At 49.3% G+C, this 26,471-nt stretch overlaps 2 protein-coding genes across 3 annotated transcripts; one reads left to right on the plus strand and one right to left on the minus strand.

Moving 5' to 3' along the window:
* Window positions 1-106: 106 nt before the first annotated feature.
* On the plus strand, window positions 107-4,511 carry LOC117873872. The gene has a single exon (XM_034763745.1). It carries the CDS (start codon window positions 387-389, stop codon window positions 1,581-1,583), a length of 1,197 nt encoding a protein of 398 aa, XP_034619636.1. The 5' UTR covers window positions 107-386; the 3' UTR covers window positions 1,584-4,511.
* Window positions 4,512-17,633: 13,122 nt separating this feature from the next.
* Window positions 17,634-23,451, minus strand: LRRC14 (leucine rich repeat containing 14). Of its 2 annotated transcripts, none has more exons than XM_034763747.1 (3): window positions 23,105-23,451; window positions 20,370-21,008; window positions 17,634-19,927 (listed from the first exon to the last, which is right to left on the minus strand). In XM_034763747.1, the coding sequence occupies exons 1-3, from the start codon at window positions 23,425-23,427 to the stop codon at window positions 19,357-19,359; spliced, it is 1,533 nt and encodes a 510-aa protein (XP_034619638.1). In that variant the 5' UTR covers window positions 23,428-23,451; the 3' UTR covers window positions 17,634-19,356. The 2 variants fall into 2 exon arrangements, with proteins under 2 accessions (XP_034619638.1, XP_034619637.1); XM_034763746.1 differs by having other exon boundaries at window positions 20,370-21,011.
* Window positions 23,452-26,471: the final 3,020 nt, after the last annotated feature.

Below are 26,471 nucleotides of genomic sequence, written 5' to 3' on the forward strand. Positions count from 1 at the left end.
TGGGGGGCTAAGGGAGGGGCTCTGCTGCGGGGGTCTGCGCGCAGTACTGACGGGGTGTGTGTGGAGATGGCGGTGGTGGGAAAGTTGGGGGAGTAGGGTTGGGGGAGGGGAATGGGTAGCAATCCAGAGAGGAAGGTGGATGGCAACAGGGAGGCCATGGCCCCCCATCCCAGAGCGGATGGAGCCACCTGGCTGCAAGGCACCGGGTGCTGTGAAGTCTGGAGCGGGGGTTTGATGGGGATGTCTGGTCCATCCTGTGTAACAGGGTGTCATGCTCTCTCAGCAGGTCTCAGCCGGACATGCCTCCCTCCGACGTGTCTAGTTGAGCATCATTGCCACCGACCCTCTGCGTTGGGTGGGGCCTGGCCTGTGGTTGGCTGGGCACGATGCCTCGGAAAAGGAAACATTGTCAGCGTGCAGCCCCCCCTCAGCTGGCTGCGGTCACTGCTGTGGGAACCCCAGCCGTGGCCAGGGCTGGCTCAGGGTGTCGCATACAACTGGGTCGCAGGACTAGGAGCCCAGCCTACTTTCCCTTCAGCTTCCTGCCGGTGGACTGTCAGCTCCACGTCTTCTCTTTCCTTTCGGAGGTGGAGAAGTGCACAGCTGCCTTGGTTTGTGAAGCCTGGAGCAAGCTGATCCGCACCCCCAGGCTCTGGAGGGTGGCTGACTTCATGAGACTGGGGGCCTTCCAGTCAGGCATGGATTTGGTGCTGGTTTCTGCCAGAGAATTTGAGAGATGGAAAGAGTGGGTCCACCAGTATGCCTATCACCTGACCTCTCGCAGCGCTAGCCTGCTAGTCCTCAGGGCCAGCTTTGATTTGGGTGACCAGAAGACCAAATGGGCTGACTTCCTTTCACGCTTCTTGGACAGTGTCCACTGTGGGGAGCTGCAGGAGCTGGAGCTCAACTGGACCTTGACTCACTTGGAACCACCAGACTTCTACCCGCCAGGCATCTGCAGTATGACTCAGGTCAGCCTGACCAAAATGGACCAGATCAGCAACTTCCAGACCCTTTTGGAGAAGTTTATCCAGAGATCTCCAAAGCTCACCAGGATGAAGCTGCCCTTTGACTGGTCTGCATACTCAGTTGCCATGCTGACCCAGTTCCAGCAGCTTCACACCTTGGAGTTGAAATACTTCTGGAGCTTCAAAGGGGTTTGCCCAGAAATCATGCAAGATCTCACCAAAGCCCTGCCCAACCTCAAAACTCTCATCCTTCATGTGCTGGTGCCAGTCAAAGACTTGGGCATCTCCTATTCTCTAGAATCCAGATCCCTGGAGTACTTGGATGTGTCCCAGAGCCGTGGCCTGGTGTTCTGTCACCTCGACCTGCCCTCCCTGAGGGTGCTGAGGATCAAGAAGACGGTTCGGGGCATCATCCTGAACCGGAGGACTAGGCTGGCTCTTCAGAGTCGCTGGTCCTGTCTGTACAGCTTGCTACGGAGTGGCACGCCCAACCTTCGGGTGTTCAACAACCAGGTGTTGCTGCCGCACTGGCGGGAGCAGACGTACAAGGAGCTGAATGCCTTGCTGCTGCAATCATGCTACTGTGTTCAGCACTCGGACACGTGGTTACTGTAAAGATTGATGGTGAAGGGAACAGACAGGAGAACCTGGTTCTCTTTTATCTCATGGTGTCACTGAAGGGGGTGTATAGCATAAAGAGACCATGTGTTGCCTTGGGAGGGACCAGGTGTCTCTGGGCCTAGCATTTGTCAGGTTTCAGGAGAGGCTGCATCTGGGCCCAGTTTGCTCAAAATGGGAGGCTGACTGAGGGATGTTTAGAGAGAAGGACACTCTGTGTTTCTCTTCTACCAAGACAGTAAATGTTCTGTTCCCCACAGCTGGTCTCCGCTTTTCATTTATAAGTGCACTTTATGGCCCATAAGTGATGGCCTGTGTTCCTTACGTACCAGGAAGGGCTCTGAGTACTGCACATAGTAAAATCACACCGTTGCAGCCAGACCCGGGTGCCCTGGTTGTCTAAACGCGCTGATGCAGAAGTGAAGATAGAATTGGTAGCCTTTTGAGCTCAGACCCCCACAAACCTCTGCCTGATGCATTCACAGGGTAGTTCCATGCTCTTAGCTGGACAGTGTTATCAGCTGGTTAGAGCAGGGGAGCTGGGCTTCCTGGGTTCTTTTCCAGTCACTATCGTTATTTTTGGAAATGATTAGACTCATTTTCAAAAGCAGCCTCTAATTTTGGCTGCCTGACTCGAGTTATCTTGCAAGTTGCGGGAGCGCAGCAGCTCTGAAAATCAGGACCAAGGGGTCTCGAGTTAGGAACCTGTTCTCCATCTTTAAAATGGGAATAAGCCTAACTTACCTCTCTGGGAAGGTGGTGAGGCATTTAGACCCTTGGACTTAGGTGCTGCCAAAATGTAAAGTAGTATTAGAAAGTGGAGGAACATGGATGTTTGCCATTTCCCAGCCAGCAGAAGGCATCCCTTACTTTGTTATGCTGATATATGACCTGACTGATTCTTCAGACCGTATCTGTTCTCAGCTGGTTCCTCTGACGCTGGTGGCCATGTGCTGAGTTGACCCTAATAAAAATTTAACAGAGCCCCATCGCTGTCAGTCTGTTCTAACTCTGCACTGGGCCAGGAGTTCTTACTAATGGTTGAATCTGTTTCCTAGTAGCCTCTTCCTAGCCTGGAGGAAGCATATGTGTAATCCTGGCTTTGCAGCGGTGATGCTTCTTGTGGGACATGGTGTGGAAGACGACATGGCTTTGTGCTGGGGTCCGTTTCATAGGCTGCGATGAGGGGCCAGATCCAGAGTTATTCCTCTGAGGAGGGCATCTAGATGCATGTGGCGTTCAAACTGCACAAGTGGCTGGGGAAGAGGCAGCTTCGTTGTCAGATGCTGGCAGGGGTGATTCCCATGCGTGGTCTCTGCTGCTGTTGATTCTCTTTCCCTCAGGAGGCTTGAGCCAAAAGCCTCTGGCTGAACTGACCCAAGTAAGGGTTTGTCCAGCACCTAGTACACCGAGGTCCATGACTCGGGCTCCGAGGCTCTACAGCTAGACAACTAAATAATCCGGGTCCTACCCCACATCTGTTTGTACCTTCAGTCGAATGAGTGGGGCCCTCCTGCGTCTCCTGCCACTTTCTGATGCCGGAAAACTTGCTTTGCTTTTCCTGTCACTCCCTCTCTCACAGCCTTTCTCCCCCAGGAGCTCTGCTTGTCTCTGTGCCAGCAGCACGTCAATCTCCATCCCCACAGGGGGTCCATGAGGATAACAGGGAGCACAGCAGCACGTCTCCTTAGCAACACTGGCTGCCAGGAACACGTTACTCCTGTCCTCTGCTCACTGTGCTGGCTTCCCAAAGAACATCGAATCAAGTTCAAGGTCCTGATCCTCATCGTCCTAGCCTGGACCCAGGGTATCTAAAAGAACCTAAAGCTCCAGGATGCAGCTCCACTCCTCTGGCACCATGGGACTCTCAACAGTGAGGACAAAGCTCGTTTGTGCAGGAGACAGTCTCCTCAGGGATCACTCTGAGCCCATGGAATGAACCTCCCCCCCAGGCACCAAGGACCACCCCACCGTCCGCTCTGAGCACATTGCCTTGCCTTCTCTAATATAAACATATTGCAGTGTGTGTGTATCTATGCAAAACAAAACGCCCCCCTGCACGCAGGGAGAGGATGAGAGTGTGGCCATGTTGCTTAATGCGCTCCGGCAGGCGCTCAGCTACAGTGAGGAGCACAGTATAAGGAACTCTGTAGTACAGAATAGATTGGATCTGTGGGGCTCTGCAGCCTGAAGTGATCACAGGCCATGGTGCATCAGTTATGTGCACAGAGGGACGGTGGTTTTTGTTCCTCCTGCACACAGCTGTGCTGGCGGGGGGTGTGGTTTGGTCACACTGTAGGGTAAGGAGAGGCAGCATTGTACTCCCCTAGAGCCTCAGAGCCCAGTCGGGGCCCAGGACCCCATTGTGCTAGGTGCTCTACAGACACAAGTCAGTCCATGAGAGAGGCAGTTCTGGCTCATGTTGTACTGAAACATGGTAGCTAAGTGTGACCTCATCAGTCTGATCACTCCCCAAGGCTGCGTGGCCATGCTGCCTTCATTCCCCCCGTGCTGGTGCAGGCAGAGGGGCTGCTGAAAGCACTGTAAAGTGTCCTCTCTCTGGGGGTGTGCTGTTGGAAAAGACACAACCTGCTTGAGGGGGGAGGGTGCAGCACTTGCACTTCCCTGAGCTCTGTGGTGACCTGTGTGAACATGCAGCTCAGTGTGTGTGGCTGGAAGCAGCCAGGCACTCCAGACGTGCTCTCTCTTGCAAGGTAGAGCTCCCCACCATCCCCTTTGGAGGCTGAAGTCCTCTCTTCCTGGACAGCTCCACTCCGAGCAGTGCAGTGTAAGATCCCCTTTCTCTTTCAGTTGCAGGATTAGTTCTATGGTGCATCTGTTTTCTGCTCTTAATGCATTTTTTTAAAAAACCATAAGAACAGCCATACTAGGGTCAGACCAAAGGTCCATTTAGCCCAGTATCCTGTCTTCCAACGGTGGCCAGTGCCAGGTGCTTCAGAGGGAATGAACAGAACAGGAAATCATCAAGTGATCCATCCACTGTTGTCCATTCCCAGCCTCTGGCAAACAAAATCTTCTGAAATTTAAAAAAATCCTTCCAGTCCAGATGTGAATTAAGTTTTAAAAAAAATCCACTGAGTTGTGGTTCGTTTTTTTTAAGTTTCCCCAAACTTCTGAAAGCAATTCTTACCAGATGTAAATCACTTCTTCGCTGAGAACATAATGGAACATTTCAACCCAGAATGGAACATTTTCACCAGAGAATTAAGGGCTTGGACGGGAAATGTCAATATCACTCATAGCATCACAAACATGTGGCCTGTGTGAGACTCTCAGTTGACGGTAGTTTTAAGCTGGTATCGAGTTGGTGATTGGAGAGACCTGCTAGTTCATCTTCTACATCGGCCTAGGTTGGGCTAGATCCCGACAGTATTGCTTTCCCCTGTCCAGTCTAGTTCTAAACAGCTAAAGCAATGATCAGATTTTTAGGCGTGAAGCTGGCAAGCTGTGTCCCTGTTTCCATCCCAAACCTCTTTGGGGTTAGTGGGTTCTCTCTGAACCAAAGGAGTGTTTCAATGTTAAACGTGCTAACCATGGGCTGAATATTTAAAAGTAAAAACGTGTCATTGAAGTAATTTTGGTTATAAATACTGAATAAAGCTCCCTAGCTGCACGCAGACAAGGTTGCATTTGGGTCTTGTGTCAATCCAGAATAACTCTTTTGACTTCAGAGGGGATATTTTACATTTCCAGCTGTGTAAGTGAAGTCAGCATCTGGCCCACTCAATGCATTCCAAATCAAATGACTAGCTACCTCAACCTTCCAGCAGTCAGAAGAGAAATCCAGGGCTTGTCTTCAGCTGTGCTGTGTGCACAATCCGTGTTTAGAACTGTGCTGCCAGGAAGCAGCTGTATTATTGATCAGATGTCAAATGGCTCATGTGAACCCTTGAGTTATACAGGCTACTGTTTGAATCACCAGCACGCACTGTCCTAGGCTTTGTTGGGAGCCTACATGTTTGTCACTTATCTACAGAAATTGGGTTTGTTTAGTTTGGAAAAGAGAAGACTGAGAGGGGACATGATAGCAGTTTTCAGGTATTTAAAAGGGTGTCATAAGGAGGAGGGAGAAAACTTGTTCACCTTAGCCTCTAAGATCGAACAAGAAGCAATGGCCTCAAACTGCAGCAAGCGAGGTCCAGGTTGGACATTAGGAAAAAGTTCTTAACTGTCAGGGTGGTTAAACACTGGAATAAATTGCCTAGGGAGGTTGTGGAATCTCCATCTCTGGAGATATTTAAGAGTAGGTTAGATAAATGTCTATCAGGGATGGTCTAGACAGTATTTGGTCCTGCCATGTGGGCAGGGGACTGGACTCGATGACCTCTCGAGGTCCCTTCCAGTCCTAGAGTCTATGAAATGGTAAGGACAAATTGTTAACAAAAGTCCTCTTAGCATTCACCTCATTTGCATTTCAATCTGCACTGCTACCAGTGCTACATTGCTACAACCTTGAGAATGATGCTGTGTCTCTGAACTATAAATACACTTAGTGCTTCAACTATTCTTTCCATCGGAGGAACTCAAAAGCACTTAACAGACATTAACAATCTACCCTAGGAGCTAGGTCAGTACTGGTTCCTTTCACGCATGGAGGAACTGAGATGGAGAGAAGTGAAGCAACTTGGCTAAATTCCCCAAGAAACCACATGTGCTGACTCTCCCCGTGCCTTAACCACAAGGCTGTGCTTCTCAAACCACAGAGTGCCTTTCAAACGCCTCTCAGCTGGTTCTTGCCACACCTCTTCCTGGTGAACTAGAAATGTATTCAGTTAACCTGCATTGATCATCAATAGGAAACACCCCGGGAATTATAATCCTCAATATCCATAACTAAATTAAAGTTGCTTAGGCCCTAAACCTGAAGTGTCAATAGATGTTTTGTGGGATTCCCCTCCTAGCAATTAGACTCTGTGCTATCAGCACCTTTTCGGCTCGTACGTTTTTGAGCTGATTGTTTCTTGGGAATTGATGGAAGGCTTTTTTGTGGTTAGCACATGGGAGCGGGAGGCAGGACTCCTGGATTCTATTCCCAGCTCTGCCACTGACTTGCTGAATGACCTTGCATCAATCACTTTCCCGCTCTGTGCCTCAGTTTCCCCATCTGTACAAAGGAGCAGAGAGGCATAGTTCATTTGTGTTTGCTAAGAGCTTGGATGCAGGGGAAAGGAAGGAGCTACACAACAGTTCAATATGAGGGGAGCAAAATGTTAATTTAAAGGGCTGTTTTGTGGCAGGTGAGGGATCCTGACTCAAATGAAGCACACTACGGAACATCTTGGGCGAACATCTCCATGGTATGGGTGAGCAAACCCTCACACAGAGAGGTGACTTGACTTGCCTGGAGTCACCCAGCAAGTCAGGAATAGATCCCAGATCCTCATGACACTTGGCCCAGTGTCCTCACTATTTGTCCATGCTGCTTGTCCTGGCGTGTCAAGTCACAGTTCCCCTGGCTACGTCTTCTGTGCATCCCGCGCTGAGGTAGGCACCACTGCTTTGCCATGGACCGTAAGAGACTGCAAAACAGAATGAGCTCAGTCGTTAGTATTTGTTTTCCAAAAACCCCAAAATGTGCTGGGTGTTCCCCTCCCACCATAAAAACAAGGAAGGGGTGTGCAGTCTAAATTAAATATAATTCACGCCCCCCTCCCCTCCACCCCACAGCTGTTGGAATAGGGGTGGGATTGTCTTCCCCTTCTAAATACCATAAAAGATGTATTCCACCAGTCTATTGCTAAAAACATAGGCCACAAATACTAGTAACAATAACTGGCCTTTATACAACACCTTCCCGCTGGGGATCTCAAAGCATGTTACTAAGGTGGATAGTTGTTGTTGTTGTTGCTGTTTGACAGAGGAAACCGAAGCACAGAGAGATTAAGGGACCTGCTCAAGGCTACAAAGGGAGTCCTAGGCAGAAATGAACGCTGGTCTTCAAATCCTCAGACTTCTGTTCTAACCACCAGCCAGTGCTGCCTCTGCAGCTGTTTAGGCCGGGTCTATAATGTTGTTGTTGTGGCTGCAGAAATGGTATAAATTGCTAATAGACCCTTTCCTCTGAGCTGGATTGACGTGAGCTGTAGCGTCACAAAGAGCAATGTTGGCTTTAGCTAAATCATAGAAGATAGATATGAAATTGACCTAGTTGGTTGTGCAATCCATCTCCCCATCAGTGCCTATTTTTTTGCTAGTATTTTGCCCAGTCTAGTGTTAAATTTCCCAAGCCACTGGGCTGAAAGAAACCATAGAATCCCCCACGGTCCATCCCGCTGTTTGCTAAGTGGATCTGACATGTTCATAGAGTAAAACAAGCCTCAGAGACCGAAGGCAAGGTGTACTGCAATGCTGTTCTGCTCTGAAAAGCGCTCTCTCTAGCAGCAGTACCATGGGACGCCGAGTTCATTGCCTCCTGCTGGCTCCGGTCAGATTAGTTTAGTTCCTTGTGAATACGGGTTTGTGTTGCTGGAGATGCCCCCTGAGATCGGCAAGTCAAGCACGGTGCTTCCCTGCCTCCTGGGGGTAGAATCATAGAATCTCAGGGTTGGAAGGGACCTCAGGAGGTATCTAGTCCAACCCCCTGCTCAAAGCAGGACCAATTCCCAACTAAATCATCCCAACCAGGGCTTTGTCAAGCCGGGCCTTAAAAACCTCTAAGGAAGGAGATTCCACCACCTCACTAGGTAACCCATTCCAGTGCTTCACCACCCTCCTAGTAAAATAGTGTTTCCTAATACTTTAAGGCTACTCCATTAATGTGCAGAAATTGCACTGGGACCCTTGAATGCAAAGTATTGTGGCTTTGTGCATTGGCCAGTTCAAGTTAGGCAGATTCCTACTGGCCTCCTCGACTCAACAGATGGAGCTGGGAACCCTCTGCTGGCTTTATTTTTTAATATGCAGCTACAGTGCCAAAGGGCACTTTACGCAGCAGGCCTGTGTCCTGAAGAACCAGGGGTTCTCAAACTGGGGGTTGGGACCCCTTAGGGGGTTGTGAGGTTATTACACGGGGGGCCATGAGCTGTCAGCCTCCACCCCAAACCCCACGTTGCCTCCAGCATTTATAATGGTGTTAAATTAAAAACACTTTTTTATAGATTTATAAGGGGGGGGGGTCGCACTCAGAGGCTTGCTATGTGAAAGGGGTCACCAGTACAAACGTTTGAGAACCCCTGTTATAAACTATGCTGACTATGATACACTGGAGGAGATTGGAGGTTATACCAGGGAGGGAGGGAGGGATGAAGGTAATCACAGAATAAACCTATGGGCTTTGTTGTTGGCTCCTAGCTTTAGAAAAACGTTTCCGTTGGTTTTTGATTGCTGGAAAGGAAGCAGTGGATTGTTTCAGGGCCTATGGGAAACGGAGGAAGGGGAGGTAGTGCAGAGTATGGGGTCAGAGCATGCTCTGGGGAGGGGTAAGGAAACAACAGGGGCATGGCAGGGAGGTGTATTGGTGGCCCACAAGGTCAGATTGGTGGGGGACCGATGCAGGCAGGGGCAGAACTGGGCAAGGACTTTGAAATTGGTGCAGAAGGGGCTGTGGAGGGGGTGCGGGTGATATGATCAGAGCAGCAGATGAGAAAGTTGGACGCAGCAGCATTTCCGATGGGAGCGAGGTGGCTGGTGGAAAGGCCAGAGAGAAGGGGGCTGTAGTTACCCAGGCGGGAGACTGACGAGGGGTTTGGCAGTAGGGAATGGACTGGGAAGCAAGAGCATCTTAGCCAGCCAAAATGAGGAGCCCTGCACTGCGCCTTGAGGAGCAGTGAAGAGCCACAGGGGGAGAGACCTGCAGCAAAAGCGTTTCCACTAAACCTGGCTTACAGTCAGGTCTCCAGTTCAAATCCCAGCCCTTGCCCTGCCACACAGAGAGAAGCAGCCCCACGCCCAGCTTCAACCAAGGGGCAGGTGGCTAGTAACAGAGCAGGGCGCTGCCTTCCCTCCTACCGCTGGCCAAGAGGGCTTTCTCTGCCAGCGTTTCCTGGGCTCCACTGTTCGGCGTTATTGGTTTCCTCGCGCGAGCTGTCACTTCGCCAGCCTCCTAGAGTGCACCACTTTGACGTTCCCTGTAATTTGCAGTAAGCACCAGGCACTTAGTGCCCCTTGTTGGTTACAGCAGGTGGCAGGAGATGAACAGACTCATGTTAATAAGCCTGGAGCTACGCTCAGCAGCAGCCCATTAATCTCTCAATTAGAGGGCGCATGTAGCTTTGTGCATAAATTTGTGGCCACGTATATTTAAACGTCACTAATGCAGGCTAAATGGAGTACGTAAATCCTATTATCTCTCGCCTCCACATCAGTGTGTCAATTGATGGGGGAGATTCCTAGATGATTTTATGTGGGCGCAGCCATGAAGTTTCTGCAGAAAGAGGAATCATAGAACATCAGGGTTGGAAGGGACCTCAGGAGGTCATCTAGTCCAAGCCCCTGCTCAAAGCAGGACCAAACCCCAACTAAATCATCCCAGCCAGGGCTTTGTCAAGCCAGGCCTTAAAAACCTCTAGGAAGGAGATTCCACCACCTCCCTAGGGAACCCATTGCAGTGCTTCACCACCCTCCTAGTGAAAAAGGTTTTCCTAATATCCAACCTAAACCTCCCCCACTGCAACTTGAGACCATTACTCCTTGTTCTGTCATCTGGTACCACTGAGAACAGTCTAGATCCATCCTCTTTGGAACCCCCTTTCAGGAAGTTGAAGGCTGCTGTCAAATCCCCCATCACTCTTCTCTTCTGCAGACTAAACAATCCCAGTTCCCTCAGCCTCTCCTCATAGTGTTCCAGCCCCCTAATCATTTTTGTTGCCGTCTGCTGGACTCTCCAATTTTTCCACATCCTTCTTGTAGCGTGGGGCCCAAAACTGGACACACTACTCCATATGAGGCCTCACCAATGTCGAATAGAGGGGAATGATCACGTCCCTCGATCTGCTGGCAACAGATTTATGAGAGCAAATGTTTGGGCAAAAAGGCAACAGGTGGGGGTTCCTGTAATGTCTCCCCACCCCAAACCCAGGCTAGGTAAAGAAAAGACCTGGGTGGTGATCTGTAAGCACAGTCTCCTACATCCGGGCTCAACAGCTGGAAGGGGAGATCAGTGGAAGGTGCTATCGTGGCTAAGCCGAGAAGCTAATAGCTTGGCCCTAAAGGATTGTCCCTGAGTTGTGGGTATGAGGCAATTCTAATGTTCATGAGGTGCTCTGAGATCACCAGATGGAAGGGATGTTAAACTTCCTGCCTCAGCGTTTAAGCTGATCTCTCCCTTTTCGAGACCAGGATGGATTCTCCTACATCTGCTACTGGATTCTGACACCCTCCTTTGCAGTATGTGGTGTTGGCCACTGTCAGAGACAGGAGCCTGGGCTAGATGGACTTTGGTTCTGATCCAGTCTTGCAACTCCTTGTTCCCAAGCCCAACAGTGTTGCAAAATGCTTCTCTCTATTGCTGGCTGGCAGTGCTGCGCCACGGGGGTGGACATGGGTCGCAGGGTCGACAGGTGTCCGGCTCACTCATTTGCCATAGTTTTCTTGGTTAAAATCTGTTAAATGGAATCAGTGACCTTAACTTCCCCAAAGCAGAGACCTGCTAGCCAACGTGGCCGCCTTGCAGAAGAAATCATGATAATGCTCATCACTTATTAGACTGTGACTCTCTGGGGCCTTGATGGCAACGGCCCATTTGGGTTTCCTGCCTGTACTCAGCTGGCAAGCAGGGTGTATGAACTGGATTTCACTGTTCCGGCTCGAGGGGACAATTCTTGGAGGACTGTTGCTCAAAAGGGCAGACAGGTGGCTGAAGTCCCATGAGAGAGACTGACAGCCTTTTGGTGACCTCTGGAAAGACCAAGGTCATTGATGGGACGTACAACTTTTGTGATGGGGCAGGGCATGAAGGGGTATTGATGCAACCTGCAGAGCAGCTGTAGCGGGCTCTGTCTCACATCTACCTGAAATGCCCCAGCTGAAGGAGGGGATAGGAACAGAAAAGGGAGAAAGCAGGCTGCAGTGGCCTGCCCTGGTAGGGCAGGATCTCTCTGCTGTGCCTGGAAGGAAGCAGATCCCACTATTTACCTCTCTCTATTCTGAAAACTAACCACTTATTCCTACCCTTTGTTTCCTATCTTTTAACCAGTTACCAATCCACAAGAGGACCTTCCCTCTTATCCCGTGACTGCTTACTTTGCTTAAGAGCCTTTGGTGAGGGACCTTGTCAAAGGCTTTCTGAAAATCTAAGTACACTGTAACCACTGAATCCCCCTTGTCCACATGCTTGTTGACCCCCTCAAAAAATTCTAGTAGATTGGTGAGGCACAATTTCCCTTTACAAAAACCATGTTGACTGTTCCCCAATATACTATGTTCATCTATGTGTCTGACAATTTTGTTCTTTACTATAGTTTCAACCGGTTTGCCCACTACTGAAGTCAGGTTTACCAGCCTGTAATTGCCGGGGTCATCTCTGGAGCCCTTTTAAAAAATTGGCGTCACATTAGCTGTCCTCCAGTCATTTGGTACAGAAGCTGATTTAAATGATAGGTTACAGGCTACAGTTAGTAGTCCTGCAATTTCACATCTGAGTTCCTTCAGAACTCTTGGGTAAATATCACCTGGTCCAAGCGACTTATTACTGTTTAAGACTAACAGATTTATTTGGGCATAAGCTTTCGTGGGTAAAAACCTCACTTCTTCAGATGCAGGTTTTTACCCATGAAAGCTTATGCCCAAATAAATCTGTTAGTCTTTAAGGTGCCACCAGATTCCTTGTTGTTTTTGTAGATACAGACTAACACGGCTACCCCCTGCTACTTATCACTGTTTAGTTTATCCATTTGTTCCAAAACTTCCTCTAATGACACCTCAATCTGGGACAGTGCCTCAGATTTGTCACCTAAAAAAAGCAAACTCCATGAGCAAACAGACACTGCTTCCAGATTCAAACGTTAGTCCGGCATCAAGCCAGGTAGCCCGGTCGGCCAGTCATGCACAGCTACGGATATAGTGAATGACTCACTCATTGGAGGGGTCTGTGCTGCTGAGGGGATAGATCAGGAGGTGGGGGGGAATGTTAGATCACTATATGGGTAAAGAGGCACAATCCTCTAGCACAGTGGTTCTCAACCTGTGGGCTGCTTGCAGCCCAATCAGCACACAGCTACAGCCCATGTGACATGCTCAGAGCCATACAGGTAGTATATATATTGTGTGGATGTAGCCACATAACAGAGAGCTGCATACGTGGCCCACAATGGTAAATAGGGTGAGAACTGCTGCCCTAGAAGCTCATGATCCAGCCGATGGTAGTTGCCCTTACCAACATGGAAAGAGGACAGCCAAGGAAAGCCACATTGATATGCTCCAGTTTCCCCAGCTGTCACATGAGAACAGTGCTATGGCTGTAACTCACAAGACATGTTAAAAGACTAAAGTAAATAGCGTTTGTAAAGCACGGCGAGATCCAGCGATGTAAGGTGCCAAGGTAGCACAAACCATTAGTATTTGCCCCTCCTCCCCCGGGGTGTATTTTCAGCCAGGCTATATAGGGCATCAAAAAAGGACCACTTATTGTCCAGGAATTAAGTGGTGTTTTTTCTAAGGTGGATTGCAGGCTTCTAGTGGCTAATACAGAACAGGGCCAGGTACATTTCTGCAGGGGTTTCATTAAAATCTCTTGGTGGAATCCAGAGAGGGGGGATAGCTCAGACTATAGGGGAAAAAAAGTCCCAGTGACAAGAACTACACCCCAGTTGTTATCTACTAGCTAACTCCAGTGCAAGAACAGTTCACGTTAATACATGGATGCTCTGGTTACTCATGCTTTATGCTAGAGTGACCACACTGGCTCTCTAGCAAAAGAGGCTTTAGGAGGCCAATGCAAATGTCGAAATAGAAAAGTTTTATTACCATCTCTTCTACAGTAATAATGTGCTCAATGTGGACTTCAAGAAAGTGGCATATACTTTGATTCATATCAGAGGGAGACTGCCTAGTGAAAAGATGCAAGATCGGTTCCAAGCGTAAGGGAATCTGTCACCTAAATTTTGCTTGAAATGAACTAGCTCTCCCCTGTGTGACAGAAATTGGAGAGGATTAAAACGACTGAATCTTATACATAATGGAAACCCTGTCGGATCGATTGGACTGTATTTCTGAACCAGGTTATCATTCCAGGTTAGATCATTTTAAATACATTCATTTAAAGGCTGGACTAAAGGTTTAATGCATTTTGTCTTTCCTTGCGATCATTCAGGAGAATGAACCGACACTGGATGTTGCTCTGTAGATTATTCTGAGATTAGATTTATGCCTTTTATCATGAATAACGTTGAACTGCATGCACTGGTTTTGTGTATCACGGTGGCAGACATCCCTGAACTGCTTGCTCAAGATTAGTCATAGTAAATAGCGTATCACTTTCTAAACCCAATGTGCAGCCTTCTTCACGGCCTGGCAAGAGCCAGGGGATGACATGGCCATGTCTAGGCCCCAATGTACTGAAAGTGGCTAAGCATTGCTCAGGCTAGTGCCCTAAGAATCTCAGCTAATTTACAAGATCAGTAATTTCACGTTATCCTCAATTCTAGACCCTGAGAAGTGACTTGGAGGTTTTGGACCATACTAATCCACAGCACAGAGGAGAATTAGAAAAACAAGTCCGGCATTTAATGAGTTTGGCTGAACTGGATAAGAAAGAGAGGATCTCTGTCCAACTCCCCCCCTATAATTCTCCAGGACAATAGTGAGCGACAACGCTTTCAACCAATGACACACAAGTTAGAAGCTATTACATCATCTGAACATACTCATTGGCTGACCATGTCCCAAAAGTGAGACAACTGTTGGCAGCTTCTGCCTTATGGAAGCTAACCCTTTCAGGGGAGTCAGGTCGAGCACGGGGTGTTAATATCAGTACAGCTTTGCTTTGGACAGCAAACTTTCCCTTTGCTGTGGATTAACAAGTCCCAAAGAAATTGCTCTTCAGACTGTTCTCCACGGCAATCCAGTTTGGTCTCATGATCATGACTGCAACTTACAGGCACAGCCCCCAAACATCCTCTGGAAAGATCGGATTGGGAGAGCGTCCCATAGGGCATCATGGAGCAGGGTATGCTTTGCTGTTTGGTTTTGAATGGCTACAGCATGCTGCTGTTTGAATGTTTGGTCCCTTAGACTAAGACTTGAAATAGGAGCTTGCCTGGTTTCTCTAGCAATGATTTACGGATGTGAGGAAACTCTCTTCTACCCTGACCCACCTGTTTGAGATGCAAAGGGCTAGTTCCCTCCTACCATTTCAATGGTTGGCGAAATTGGCTATTGTAGACTTCGCTCGCAGCTGGAAACATGGCAGTCCCCTTTCCAAGGACACACAAAACCAAGATCCTGCTGAGTTTTCACAGTGCTTTCTCCAAGCGTCGAAACACCAGTGTACTGATCAAATTCCACCTCCTGCAATTACTTTCTGCCTCCCTGAATCCCCTCCTCTGATTTAAACAGACACAGCATTCTTCGCTTGTGTCCTAACGGGTTGTTGCACTGTTGAATGGCTGGTGTGTTTCACCCCAGAGGTGGCTGCATGTCATCAACAGATGAGATAATCTCTCGTACGTAGCTGGTAAAACACTGTTAGATCCTTCTAACTGTGAGGGTGCTGTACAAATGCAAGATCATTTCCAAAAATAAACACTGATTGAACCATCAGTAGCCACCACTGCACTCGGCTAGAGTGAGAGGCTTAGAGTAGTCCATGATAGGAAGGGAATGAAAAAGATTTAATCGCTGTAGCAAAGTCTAGTACAATTGATGTGCACAGCCACAAAACAGAGTGCCTGCTCCATGCATCTGAAATAGACATGATGAAAAGACAGACCAGAGGGGACAGGGAAGATTGCTAGGTAAGAGAGTGAGCTTAATCTCTTAAGAGCAGGCGTGAGGACAGGGACAGAGGGGGCTGCAGAGATGATGAGTGACTGGAGGTGCCCAAGGAGGTCAGATGTGAGGGGAGTCAATAATGGGGACTGTTCTAGGCTTAGGGGGCAGCATAAAAGCACGTGGAGAAGTAAGCAGGAGGAGATGAAGGAGGGAGGGGTGGGCAAGGCCAAGGGTGGGAGAAGGAGATGGGAGCGGACATACAGAGAGGAAGACACACTTAGGATACACCTGCACCGGAGCTGGGAGAATGCATCCCAGCTCGGGTAGATAGACAGGACTAGTAGCATACCCTCAAAGGTGACTTCCCCCCCCTCTGAAGGGTTAAGAGCTCTGGAGACCTCCTGGGGCTGAAGGCCCACTGCTAGGGGAGTTAGGGAAGAGGGAGCCAGACTGCAACCCACCGACTTCAAACGCTAATCTCTTCTCACTTTATTCGTCCCACACATGGTAACACTTGGACTACTGTGTCCAGCTCTGGGCACCACCCTTCAGGAAAGATGGGGATAACGTGGAGAGCAACAAAAATGATCTAAGGTTTAGAAAGGCTGAAGTATAAAGAAAGGTTAAAAAAAATGGGCATGTTTAGTCTTAAGAAAAGCAGACTGACGGGGGACCTGATACCAGTCTCCAGCTATATTAAGGGTGGTTATAAAAAGGATGGGGATCAAGTGTTCTCCATGTCCACTGAAGGCAGGACAAGAAGCAATGGGACTAATCTGCAGCAAGGCAGATTTAGGTTAGATATTGGGAAAATCTTTCTAACTCTAAGGGGAGTGAAGCTCTAGAACAGGCTTCCAAGGGAGGTTGTTAGAATCCCCGTCATTGGAAGATTTTAAACACAGGTTGGATAAACACTTGTCAGGGATGGTCGAGGTTTACTTGGTCCTGCCACAGCGCAGGGCGCTGGACTTGATTTCCCAAGGTCCCTTCCAGCCCGACATTTCTAGGATTCTAATGGCCAAAGCTCTGTTATTGAAACCAGGGCTTTGCGCTCACTAGCGGCTCCTGCAGCGATGTCATCACTGTCAGTGCGACGTTGTGCTGGTTTTCCACGTCACTAGCACAGGGGGAGGTGGTAGAAAGAGACAGGGGCTCCAAGACATAGTCTTGATTCAAACAAGTGTGTCCAGCAGCAGCAGCAGAGCGACCTCTGCCAAAGGGCAGCTAGTTAAATAGCTGTTCCAGTGAGAAAGTCCCCAGGTCACATGACACTATCTTGTAGAGCGCCTTTCATCTGAAGAGAGATTGGAGTATGGAGACTGTGTGAAGGGCCAGCGAGGCGGCCAGCTTTATACAGGGAGGGAAGGGGGAGTAACGCGAGATAGAATGGCCGGGTAGGGTTTGTACAAAGCATATTTTTTAAATGGCTCTTGAACGCTCAAGGATCTAGTGGAGTTGTTTGAGGATGGGGTTGATAAACAGAGGATATATACAGATGTGAGTGGATTTTGGAGAGGGGCTGCATTCACTGGCTAAAGTAACAGGAGAATTTAAGCAGGGGGCAGCCCAGATAATACTGACATGGATATTGTGCTGAAGGAATGAGTTACTAGCTTTCAAAGTCCCTTAGCTGGGCAGTCTCACACAAAATTAACCCCCCATTGGGCACGACTATTCCCTCAAAGTGGCCAGAAAAAAAGAAGTTTATGTAAGCAAATATGCAGCCATAGAGGATGGGGGAAGGAGAGCAGAGTTCAGAGTCTGATGCCAAAGTTCTGGACAGCAAAAACAAACCACAAGTGTGTGTCAAGAGGGGAAATGGAGTTGGATGGGAGGGAGGTCCTCTGGCCCAAGAGAAACAGGTGGGGCTTGAAGACTTTAAGCTGATGGGAGTTAAAATGAGGCCAGAAGTTTAACTGGTCAAGAGGGATCTTGAAGGTGTCAAGTTATGTGCAGTAGAATATAATCAGCCTGAGTTAAAGCTAGAAGGGAGTGATAAGATGACTATGCAGGTAGACAGGGCAGAAGGCCATGAAAGTAATCTTGTGGGATTTTACAGACAAGGGAAGAAAGAAGCCACTACCAGACATAAGTTAGACAGGTAGCAACAAACCCACCCAGAAAGGAACTGGCTAGCCACACAGCTTGAGCGTGGAAGCCGAGAGCATATGGTAGATGGAAGAGATAGATTACGTCCCTCTCAGCTAATGCAGGATCGTTCCCTACTGGATGTTTGGTAGCACTTAGTAAAAGTTCTAGTTTGAGTTCCAAGCAAAGGGGCTTTCACACAAAAGTCTGATATTCAAGGCAATAGGAGACCAGCGAATGGAGAAGAAGCCAAGAGGGATCAGCAAAAGCTGTCCCCACAGAGGTTGGAGCAAGTGGATAGATGGACCAGGGCGATGAAGTACTGGGTGTGTGCCAAGCCAGAGGAGGACAAGAGGTCTAGCGGAGAAGTGGGTCTCAGTGGAGAGAACAGGAATTAAGCCTTGGCTGTGACTAACACTACTTACTTCGGCCCGGTAACGAGGCTTTCCAAGGAGAAAGTATTCTTCAAAGGGAGAAGTGAGAGTGTAGGGAAGGGGAAGGGAGACTCAGCCCCTACACCAAGCTGAAAAACTCCACATGAACAACGTAAGAACATAAGAACGGCCGTACTGGGTCAGACCAAAGGTCCATCCAGCCCATATCCTGTCTACTGACAGTGATCAATGCCAGGTGCCCCAGAGGGAGTGAACCTAACAGGTAATGATCAAGTGATCTCTCACCTGCCATCCATCTCCACCCTCTGACAAACAGAGGCTAGGGACACCATTCCTTACCCATCCTGGCTTACCACATGCCCATGGCTGGTAAGTATACCAGGGAGCATGAATCATCTTCCGCAGGATCTAACCTCTCATTTAAAAAAAGAAAACGTTTCTAGTTGTGAAGAAGCTTTCTGCGTACCAGGGGAGTGTAAACAGTCAGTCTACATACCACTCCAATGCCTCTGCTGTTACTCAGATCTTCCACGCACCTGCAGCTGAGTGAAAACCGACAGGGGTGTTGTCAGTCTCACCACTACTATACTCTGCAAGCAGCTGTGAAATGGATAAGAACTGAGCCAATTTTATTTTGTTACATCTTAGGAAAGCTCCATGCAACAGCAGAGATGGAGGAAATATTCAGTTCACAGGAGGACTCCAAAGTGAAGGCTGGGGGAAGGACAGAGTAGCACAAGACACCCCACTTGCAGCAGCCATACAGCCGAGCAGGAGTAGAGTAGAGCTGTCCCTAAATATAGGTCTCCCCACCTTTCACATCTGTCTGGCTAGTGGGTTTAGCACTCTGGCTACGACGTGACTGGTAACATTTCTCAGCCCTACGCACCCGTGAGAGAGAATGATGGGATACATTAGAAGAGAAGTGGAGAGAGGGGTTTTCAGACGAGGTAATCCATGCAGAGAAAGACGAGCAGACTGCTCAGAAGCTAGGAATGGATCGTGTTTTTAGAAGGGGCCTTCTAATTGTTGGGCTGCTGCATTTGTACTGTGGCTAGAACACTTTGCTAAGAATTCTGCAGGGCGACACTAAAGTCATGGAAGGGGCATGGAACAACCTACATGGGCACAGTAAGACAGGAGAGCAACGGCACTATCTGGGATAAGCCAGGGATAAAGAGGCATAGAGCCTGGCAGCTTTAACGTCAGCTTTACTGAACGGAGGTGCAGAAGGGGAGAAGAGAACTTCCATTTGAATTCATGCACTACACAGATGCGGTTAAAAAAAGGTGTATAAACGTGTTGTTGCTGCGTCCACTGACCCGTTCAACTTTGAAGGGGCATTAAAAATGCTCAGCCTGATCAGTTTGTTTTCTCCTTCGTTGTGCATTCCTGGTGAGCTACAAATTAAAATAATCTAAGGTATTGTGCCTGCATAAGTTCGTGGTCCAGACGGCGTCGGTCCTGCTTGCAGTCAGCAGCATCTGTTGCAGCTCAGCGCTCACCCTGGAAAACTTCTCTTCATCCACAGAACCATTCAAGAGGTTAGAGGAGGTGGGGGGCCAGGGCAGGTTCTCACTGTAGCAGTCCACAGGGTAGGGGTAAATGACGAGCTGCAAGTACAATAGGCCCATGGTCCTCTGCAGCAAGTTCTTCAGCCCCCGCGTAGACAGGGGGTTGCCAAACACCCCCAGGTAGCGAAGTTGAGAGCAGCGGCACAGGGCGGGGAGAAGCGATTCCAGATGGATATCCATCAGGCGGCACTCCATGATGTCCAGATGGAGAAGGGATGAGGAGGCCTCTTCGAGGAGATGCTGGAAGGGCTGGAGAAGCGAGTCAGACAAGTTGTTGCCGCTGAGGTCCAGCTTCTTCAGGGTGGGGGTGTGAAGGCTTTGCGAAAGGTAGGCGAGGTCATTGGGGAGCAGGTAGCAGAAGGCCAGCTCCAGGCTTTCCAAGGGACCCTGCAAATCGCTGGTGGGAAGAAAGATTGTAAGCGTAAGTTCCATTTTAGATAACTACTGTAGCTCGCAGAGGACAGAAATCAAAATGGTTGGAAAAGGCCACACCACCAAGTAGCTCAGGGCCAAATCAAGACCAACATTAAAGCTGCAGATTCGTACGGTGACGAACATCCCTAATGCTAGTTATAAAGTCTGGATGCTTGGAGAATTGCACGATGGGACCTGCAGTGCACTGGCCAAACTCTCACGTTAAAGGAGGCTGCAGAATACAGGTCCCAACATGCAAAGAAACTTCTCTGATCAAGATGGAGCATTGCATGATGGGACCTGTAGTCTCCATGGGTCACAAAAGAAGAGCTGCAACCTGGTCTATTACACAGAGTCACTCACACTCCTGTCAATTTGCCAGTGCAGCCCTCAGCTGGGCCCCCTCGGCCCTACAAACAGCTTACCCCAGCAGTTGCCTTAGCTTTCCGGAAAGCCTGGAGGAGCCCAAATTCAGCTCCTTGAGACAGGACAATCTACTGAGCTGAGTGGCGAAGTAGTGGAGGCTTCCTTCCATCCCCGCTGAGAGCCGTCTCACATCAATGTTGCTGTAGGGCAGCTTCAGGCTGACCAGGTTGGTGAATTTTGCCATGTGCGGGAGAATCACCCTCAGGCCAGACAGCCCCAGGTTATTGAATCTCAGATCCACCTGCCGAACACCGGTGGGATCCAGGAACTCCAGGAGCCCCACGGTACTTGCAATGGGCAGCTCCTCAGCCCGGAAGTCCCGGCACTTCAGCCGCAGCATGCTGTTGGCGTTGTTCTGCAAGGCATCTTTAAGGACTCCATAAGAGGTGCTGTTCACAAAGAGATCCACGTGGACTTCCACAGAAACAGGCTGTGGCGGCGGCAGAGCCACCGCGCTGCTGTAGGGGCCCTTCCTCCGCTTCGAGGTGCGCTTGGTGCACTTGCTCTGGTGTTTGGAAACGTCAATGCACGCTTTCGCCAGGGTCACGGTCCTGGACCAGAGGCTCATGCTTTCTGGGCCCTGGTCTATTCCATCATCCTGAAGCCCCGTCATGTCCAGAACCTGCAGGCGCTGCCTCCTGCTGGGGAAGACAAGAAAAAAGGAGCAAAATAATGAGAGACTGAAAAGACCTACTTCATTCACCCAGCTACTGCAGGATCGTTCCCCACACAGGGCCGTATGGTCACTCTCCCAGTGGCTTGGGAACCAGAACCCAGTGCGGGGAGGAAGAGGTGTTAGTATCAATTACTGGCTTGAACAGACTCGCTCTCACTCCAGGACTGGGGCCTCATCTCCCTTCTCATGGCAGCTGTAAAGACTGAACCACTTGTGTTGCTCAGATGATGTGACACGCAGCCTAAGGATTAGCTCTTTGGTTTAACAGTTCCAGACGCACGGCCTGTGGCTCTGCCTAGCTTTAGTCTTTTGTTCATACTAGAACAGAGGAACCAAGGGATCTTACTGCAACCCTTAGCCTTCCCCACCCCATCTCTAAAATAAGAGTGACACTATTCAGTGCCAATAAGTTTTAGAGCATCTCAGGCGTAGATCTCAAAGCTTTCTGAAGCTAAGTATCACTGTCCCTGTTCCACAGAGGGGGAAAGCCCATGGTCACAAAGCAGGGACTAGAATCCAGGTCTCCTGATTTCTGCTCAAACCCCTATCCCGTGAACCTCACTGCCTTCCCTGGCAGGGACTTTGTTTTACAGAAAAAATAAAATGCATCTTGTGCTTTTGGGCACTGCACAATGATTAAGATAGGCTGAGATTTAAGACCGTTCCCTCCATTTCCAAAGGGAAGAGAGCAATGCTCATGGATGGATAAAACCAGTGGCCAACCAGCAGGAATTACTCCCACCTCCCAAAGCTGCTTATGGCCTGTCACTTGACAAATGGAAGTTGTTTAATGCTGCAGACAGGCTGGTAGTCCCACACTGCAGAGAAACCACATGCATAACAGCCAAAGAGCCTGCTTCCAAAGTGCGGTCTGCAGCACAATCACATGCAAGGAGCCAGAGGAGGCATTTACCAAGCAGCTGCTACTTGAGAGTCATCCCATTCTGCTGCAATTTGAGGAAACTGAAATTGGATGCCCGGTTTAACATGGTAAGATACCTGGAACATTTGGTCCACCCAGATTGAAGTCAGCACCTCAGATCAGCGGTTCTTCCTCCAGAGGGACACAGCGCAATTTCAATTTGAACTACAAGTCCAAATATGGAAACCACCATATTTTCTTGTCACACAACCAAGACCAAAAGCAAAGCTTGTCCCAGCCCTACTGGATCATCACTGCAGGATGTACTAAAGGGCCAGAGGCCCCAGGTCAATAACATTGAACATATTAGTGCAGTGTTTCTCTAGCTGGGGGTCCCGACCCAAAAGGGGGTCACAAGGCTATTATCGGGGTGTCACGAGATCACAAAAAATATTGTGGTAACCTTTAGATCCTTTGCTAGGGTTACCATATTTCAAGTTCCCAAATAAAGGAGACTGCCGGGGGAGGGGTACAACAGCCTCCGCTCTCCAGCCGCCCAGCTCTGAAGGCAGCACAGAAGTAAGGGTGGCAATACCAAATCACGGACATTTGTTCATATTTCAAAAATGAAAACTGAACGTGGAGGATGATTTAAGGGTTTGCCTTAGTTCCCTGGAGCTGCGATTGAAAAAAAAAATTGTGCGCTTCAAAACAGCAGCACCCCTCGCATGAAGTGTCCAGATACTTGTTTGTATATAGTTGTGTAAAAAGCCACAATCCTTGGACAATGTTAACATTATTGCCACAATCACTGAAAAAGGCTTCCAGCTCCCCAAGCTGTATCCTGTTGTCTATTTTTTTTACCCAGAAAATGTGCATCTTAAATATCCACGTATTTATTCCTGAAAACTGTTGCTTTACACTTTTTGAGAGGCTTCAGGGCCTTTGGCTGCAGGGATAATGATTCCATGCTGCATTTAGTGCTCCTGAGGACGTACAGAATTTTTGCTATCACTTTTGGGGAAGTGAGGTCATCACAGCCTCATATTTTCAAAGGGTGGCCCAGCAAAAAAAGTTTGCGAAGCCCAGCGTTAGTATGTTCCTGTAAGTCTCCTCCCCCACCGCCTCCCAGTATGGTTTAGTCTCATCAGCACGTGACCCTTGTGGTAGGTAATGAGCTGTACGCTGACAGGTACCTTTGGCTGTGGAGTCGGTCTTCGAGAGCCTCATTCAGGTAGGTCACCACTCCCAGGATGACAGTCTGCACACATAGCTTGTTGGGCTTTTCCTGGAGCAGAGCCCGGTCACAGTGCTGACACTTCCGCAAAAGCTTCTGGAAACTGAGTACCGGGAAAGGCCATGTCTGCACCAGATCTTGCAGCACGAGGGTCCTCTTGTCCATGAAAGCTGCCTTGAACAAGACTGGATACAACTCCTTTGGGATGAACTCCAAGGCACCGCGCACCGTGGAGTGGTGGGAAACCACCTTCTGTGCACAGAGGAACACGAGGGAGTGCATGGCTGCAGGGAGGCAGCTTCACAGAACCACTGGAAGAGAAGAGAAACACCTAATGATATACCTACCCGCAGGACACACTGCAACATTCCTGGTGAGATCCCTGACTTTCACCAGGAATTAACCAGGTTTTGCCTTGTTCCTTGCAGCTGCTGCTGAGTGGGCAGGAGAGACATACCCTATCCTTATCTCACCTGTTCTGCTGCTTCTGCTCTCCGAGAGCCAGCCACACAGAGAAAGAACAGAGCTGGGAACCCAGTGCAAGGGTAGAAGCCCAGCACACCTGCCTGCCCGGCAACTTCAGGTAGGAAAGATCCCACCTGCCTCGAGTGCTCCACCGACATTCTTACAACAGGAGGGGGCTAGAAATCAGAGGGGGACCCCCAGAACTGCAGAAATTTAACCCTGTGGTTCCAATTTGCTAAACTGTTTACAAGCCCCCAGCGTACTGTTGGTCCTTGATTTTACAAGGCCAGCCAGGGTGCAGGTCCTCTCTGACCAACTCACAGCTCTTCTTCCCTTGCCCATGTCTCCTCCCTACACCGCATAGACCACCAAGTTCCTCCCCTTCCACCCCAGTTTCTCTTCCAAGATGCCCACGTCTCTCTACTGTTTCTTCGACCTCTAGTAGGTCATCTATAGCCCACTGCTGACCTTGAAGAGCATGGGGCCAATGTGTCTATGGTCATGGACTAAAATGGTTATTTCTCCAATACAGCGGGCAGGCAGCAGCAACCCTCAGAGCTCTGGAACTAATAAGATCTATTCATCTTCAGACTTAGTCCCTTTTGCACACCCTGATGGGAATGGTCTTGCCTACAGCCTGCAGGTAGCAAAGAGCTGATTAGCACAACAGCTCTGATATTAAGTTTCACCAGAAAGCTCAGAACCAAAATGCCCCCCACTTAACATAAATGGAACCAGAAACTGTGGTGCAATCCCATGGCTCTCAGTAGCCATTAGATCTTGAGCCAACACACAACAGTCACTGTTCCCAGAGATACTGCAGCTCAGGGCAGTAAGGCTCAGTCCAACAGACCCAACACCTTAGCTGGCTCTGCTAGGAGTCCTGGAGAAAGATGGAGTGCTCGATATGTTAGGAATTGTGCATTAATAGTTTCTCTCCCCTAGGGCTCCTTGGTCTTCAGTCAAACTCATCTTAGTTGTCAAGACGGGAAGCACTATGTACGTGAGGTCAGATCCAAAAAGCACAGCCACTGCCCTAACACAATCATCCTAAAGCTGAACTAAGTACCCCTTCCTCCCTATTTATCCCCATTTGTATCTGATCACTCTGCCCCCATCCCCTCTGCTTTGCTAATAACATCTGCCTCAGCCACCTGTTTGGCCACATCTCCCACAACCATCTTTGTGCTTCCTTCTATACAACCTCATGCTTGGAGCTCGGTTCCTGAACTGGTCCATAATACCACTGCCCTTTCCTCCTCCAAATCCACTTCTAGTTAGCGGATCACTGGGGATTGTGGATATTACATATACTGATATAAATACATTATCAGCATGATCATGGTTGAGCACTAGCTAGTCTGTGTAAGCACGTGAGCCTTTCTACTATATTTTACTCACTTGTTGCATCTTGTCTTTAATTACTTAGTAGGGGTGGTCTCTCTCCATGTGTGTGTAACAACACCTAGCACAACATACCTTGATTGTGATTAGGGCTTTTGGATGCTACTATAATATAAATAAACGCTACAACAGCCAATACGTCCAGCCCATCTGTGATTGAATCCGGGATTGTATTAGCCACCTACTATGGATTAAACAGCACGTAAATTAGGGATATTGGCCACTCTTTGCACAGACTGCTGAGAAGTCAGCCAGCACTGGGAGATTACCACTTGGCCCCCACCTTCATGCTGGTTTGCTCCTCCCCCTTCTCTCCTTAGGCTGATCCTGACAGAAATCAAGGAAGTTAGATCAGGGGTTAGAGTAGATGACCCTTGTGATCCCTTCTAACCCTATGATTCTAAGGGGGATGGGACAGCGACCCCTCCTGGCCTGTTAGCAGCCTTGTTCCACCTATTCAGTCAAACAATCTGGCCATCAGAGGGTTTCAGCCACAGAATCTGGGGGTTCAAGTAGTGAAAGACCAAACATAGTGCAAGAGTCATTCTAGTACAGTACACTCTTCTCAAACCAACTAGCTCCATTACCATGAGCACAGCCCCCATCCCAAAATGCGGCCCACCCATGCCTCATCCCACTGAACTTGACCATAACATCACTGTGTGGTCCAGCCAACTGTGGCACCAAATCCTGGCCATCTCCCACGCCACTGAGGCTGGTCAGTGGCACACACATGGGGAAATTAAACAATGATAACCTCATGACCCATGTAGCGCTCCCATAACCCCTTCCCCTTCCCCCCTCTATTTCCCACACAATACCAAAGAAGAAGGGCAGAGAGGGATAGCTAGACCAGGAGATGCTGGGATTCGCCAGTCACCTTTGGAGCAGACTGGACTACAACCTACTGACCAACAAGAGGGGGGAGCTCTTACAAGCTGCTGACATCCAGAAATGATGCTTTAGCAACGAGCCCCGACTCCCCTGCAGGGGAACCTGCTCTTCTGGGCCCGGTTCTGCTGGAAGCGATCGAGGAAGCTGCTAGGAGGAGACATCTCCAATGGGGGGTGAGTGGAGCAACAGATATCACAAAGCCACAGCCCTGGGGGTGGGGGAGCAGAGGGGAACAGAACCTGCAGCCCCTTTTCCAGAGACGTTTGGGGAAAGAGCAACAGGGGAGGACAAAAGCCCCACAGCAGGGTTAGGGGAACGGACAGCTGCGGGGGGAGGAGGGGGAAAGTCACGCCCTCGTTTACACACTACTGCCTGGGAGGGGCTCAGTCCCCCCAAGGAGAGGGTCATCCCCCCTTACACACTACTGCCTGGGACGGGCTCAGTCCCCCCAAGGAGGGGCTCACCCCCCCTTACACACTACTGCCTGGGAGGGGCTCAGTCCCCCCAAGGAGGGGGTCACCCTCCCCTTACACACTACTGCCTGGGAGGGGCTCAGTCCCCCC

This window comes from Trachemys scripta, chromosome 2 (genome assembly GCF_013100865.1).
Source record: "Trachemys scripta elegans isolate TJP31775 chromosome 2, CAS_Tse_1.0, whole genome shotgun sequence".
NCBI lineage: Eukaryota > Metazoa > Chordata > Testudines > Emydidae > Trachemys > Trachemys scripta.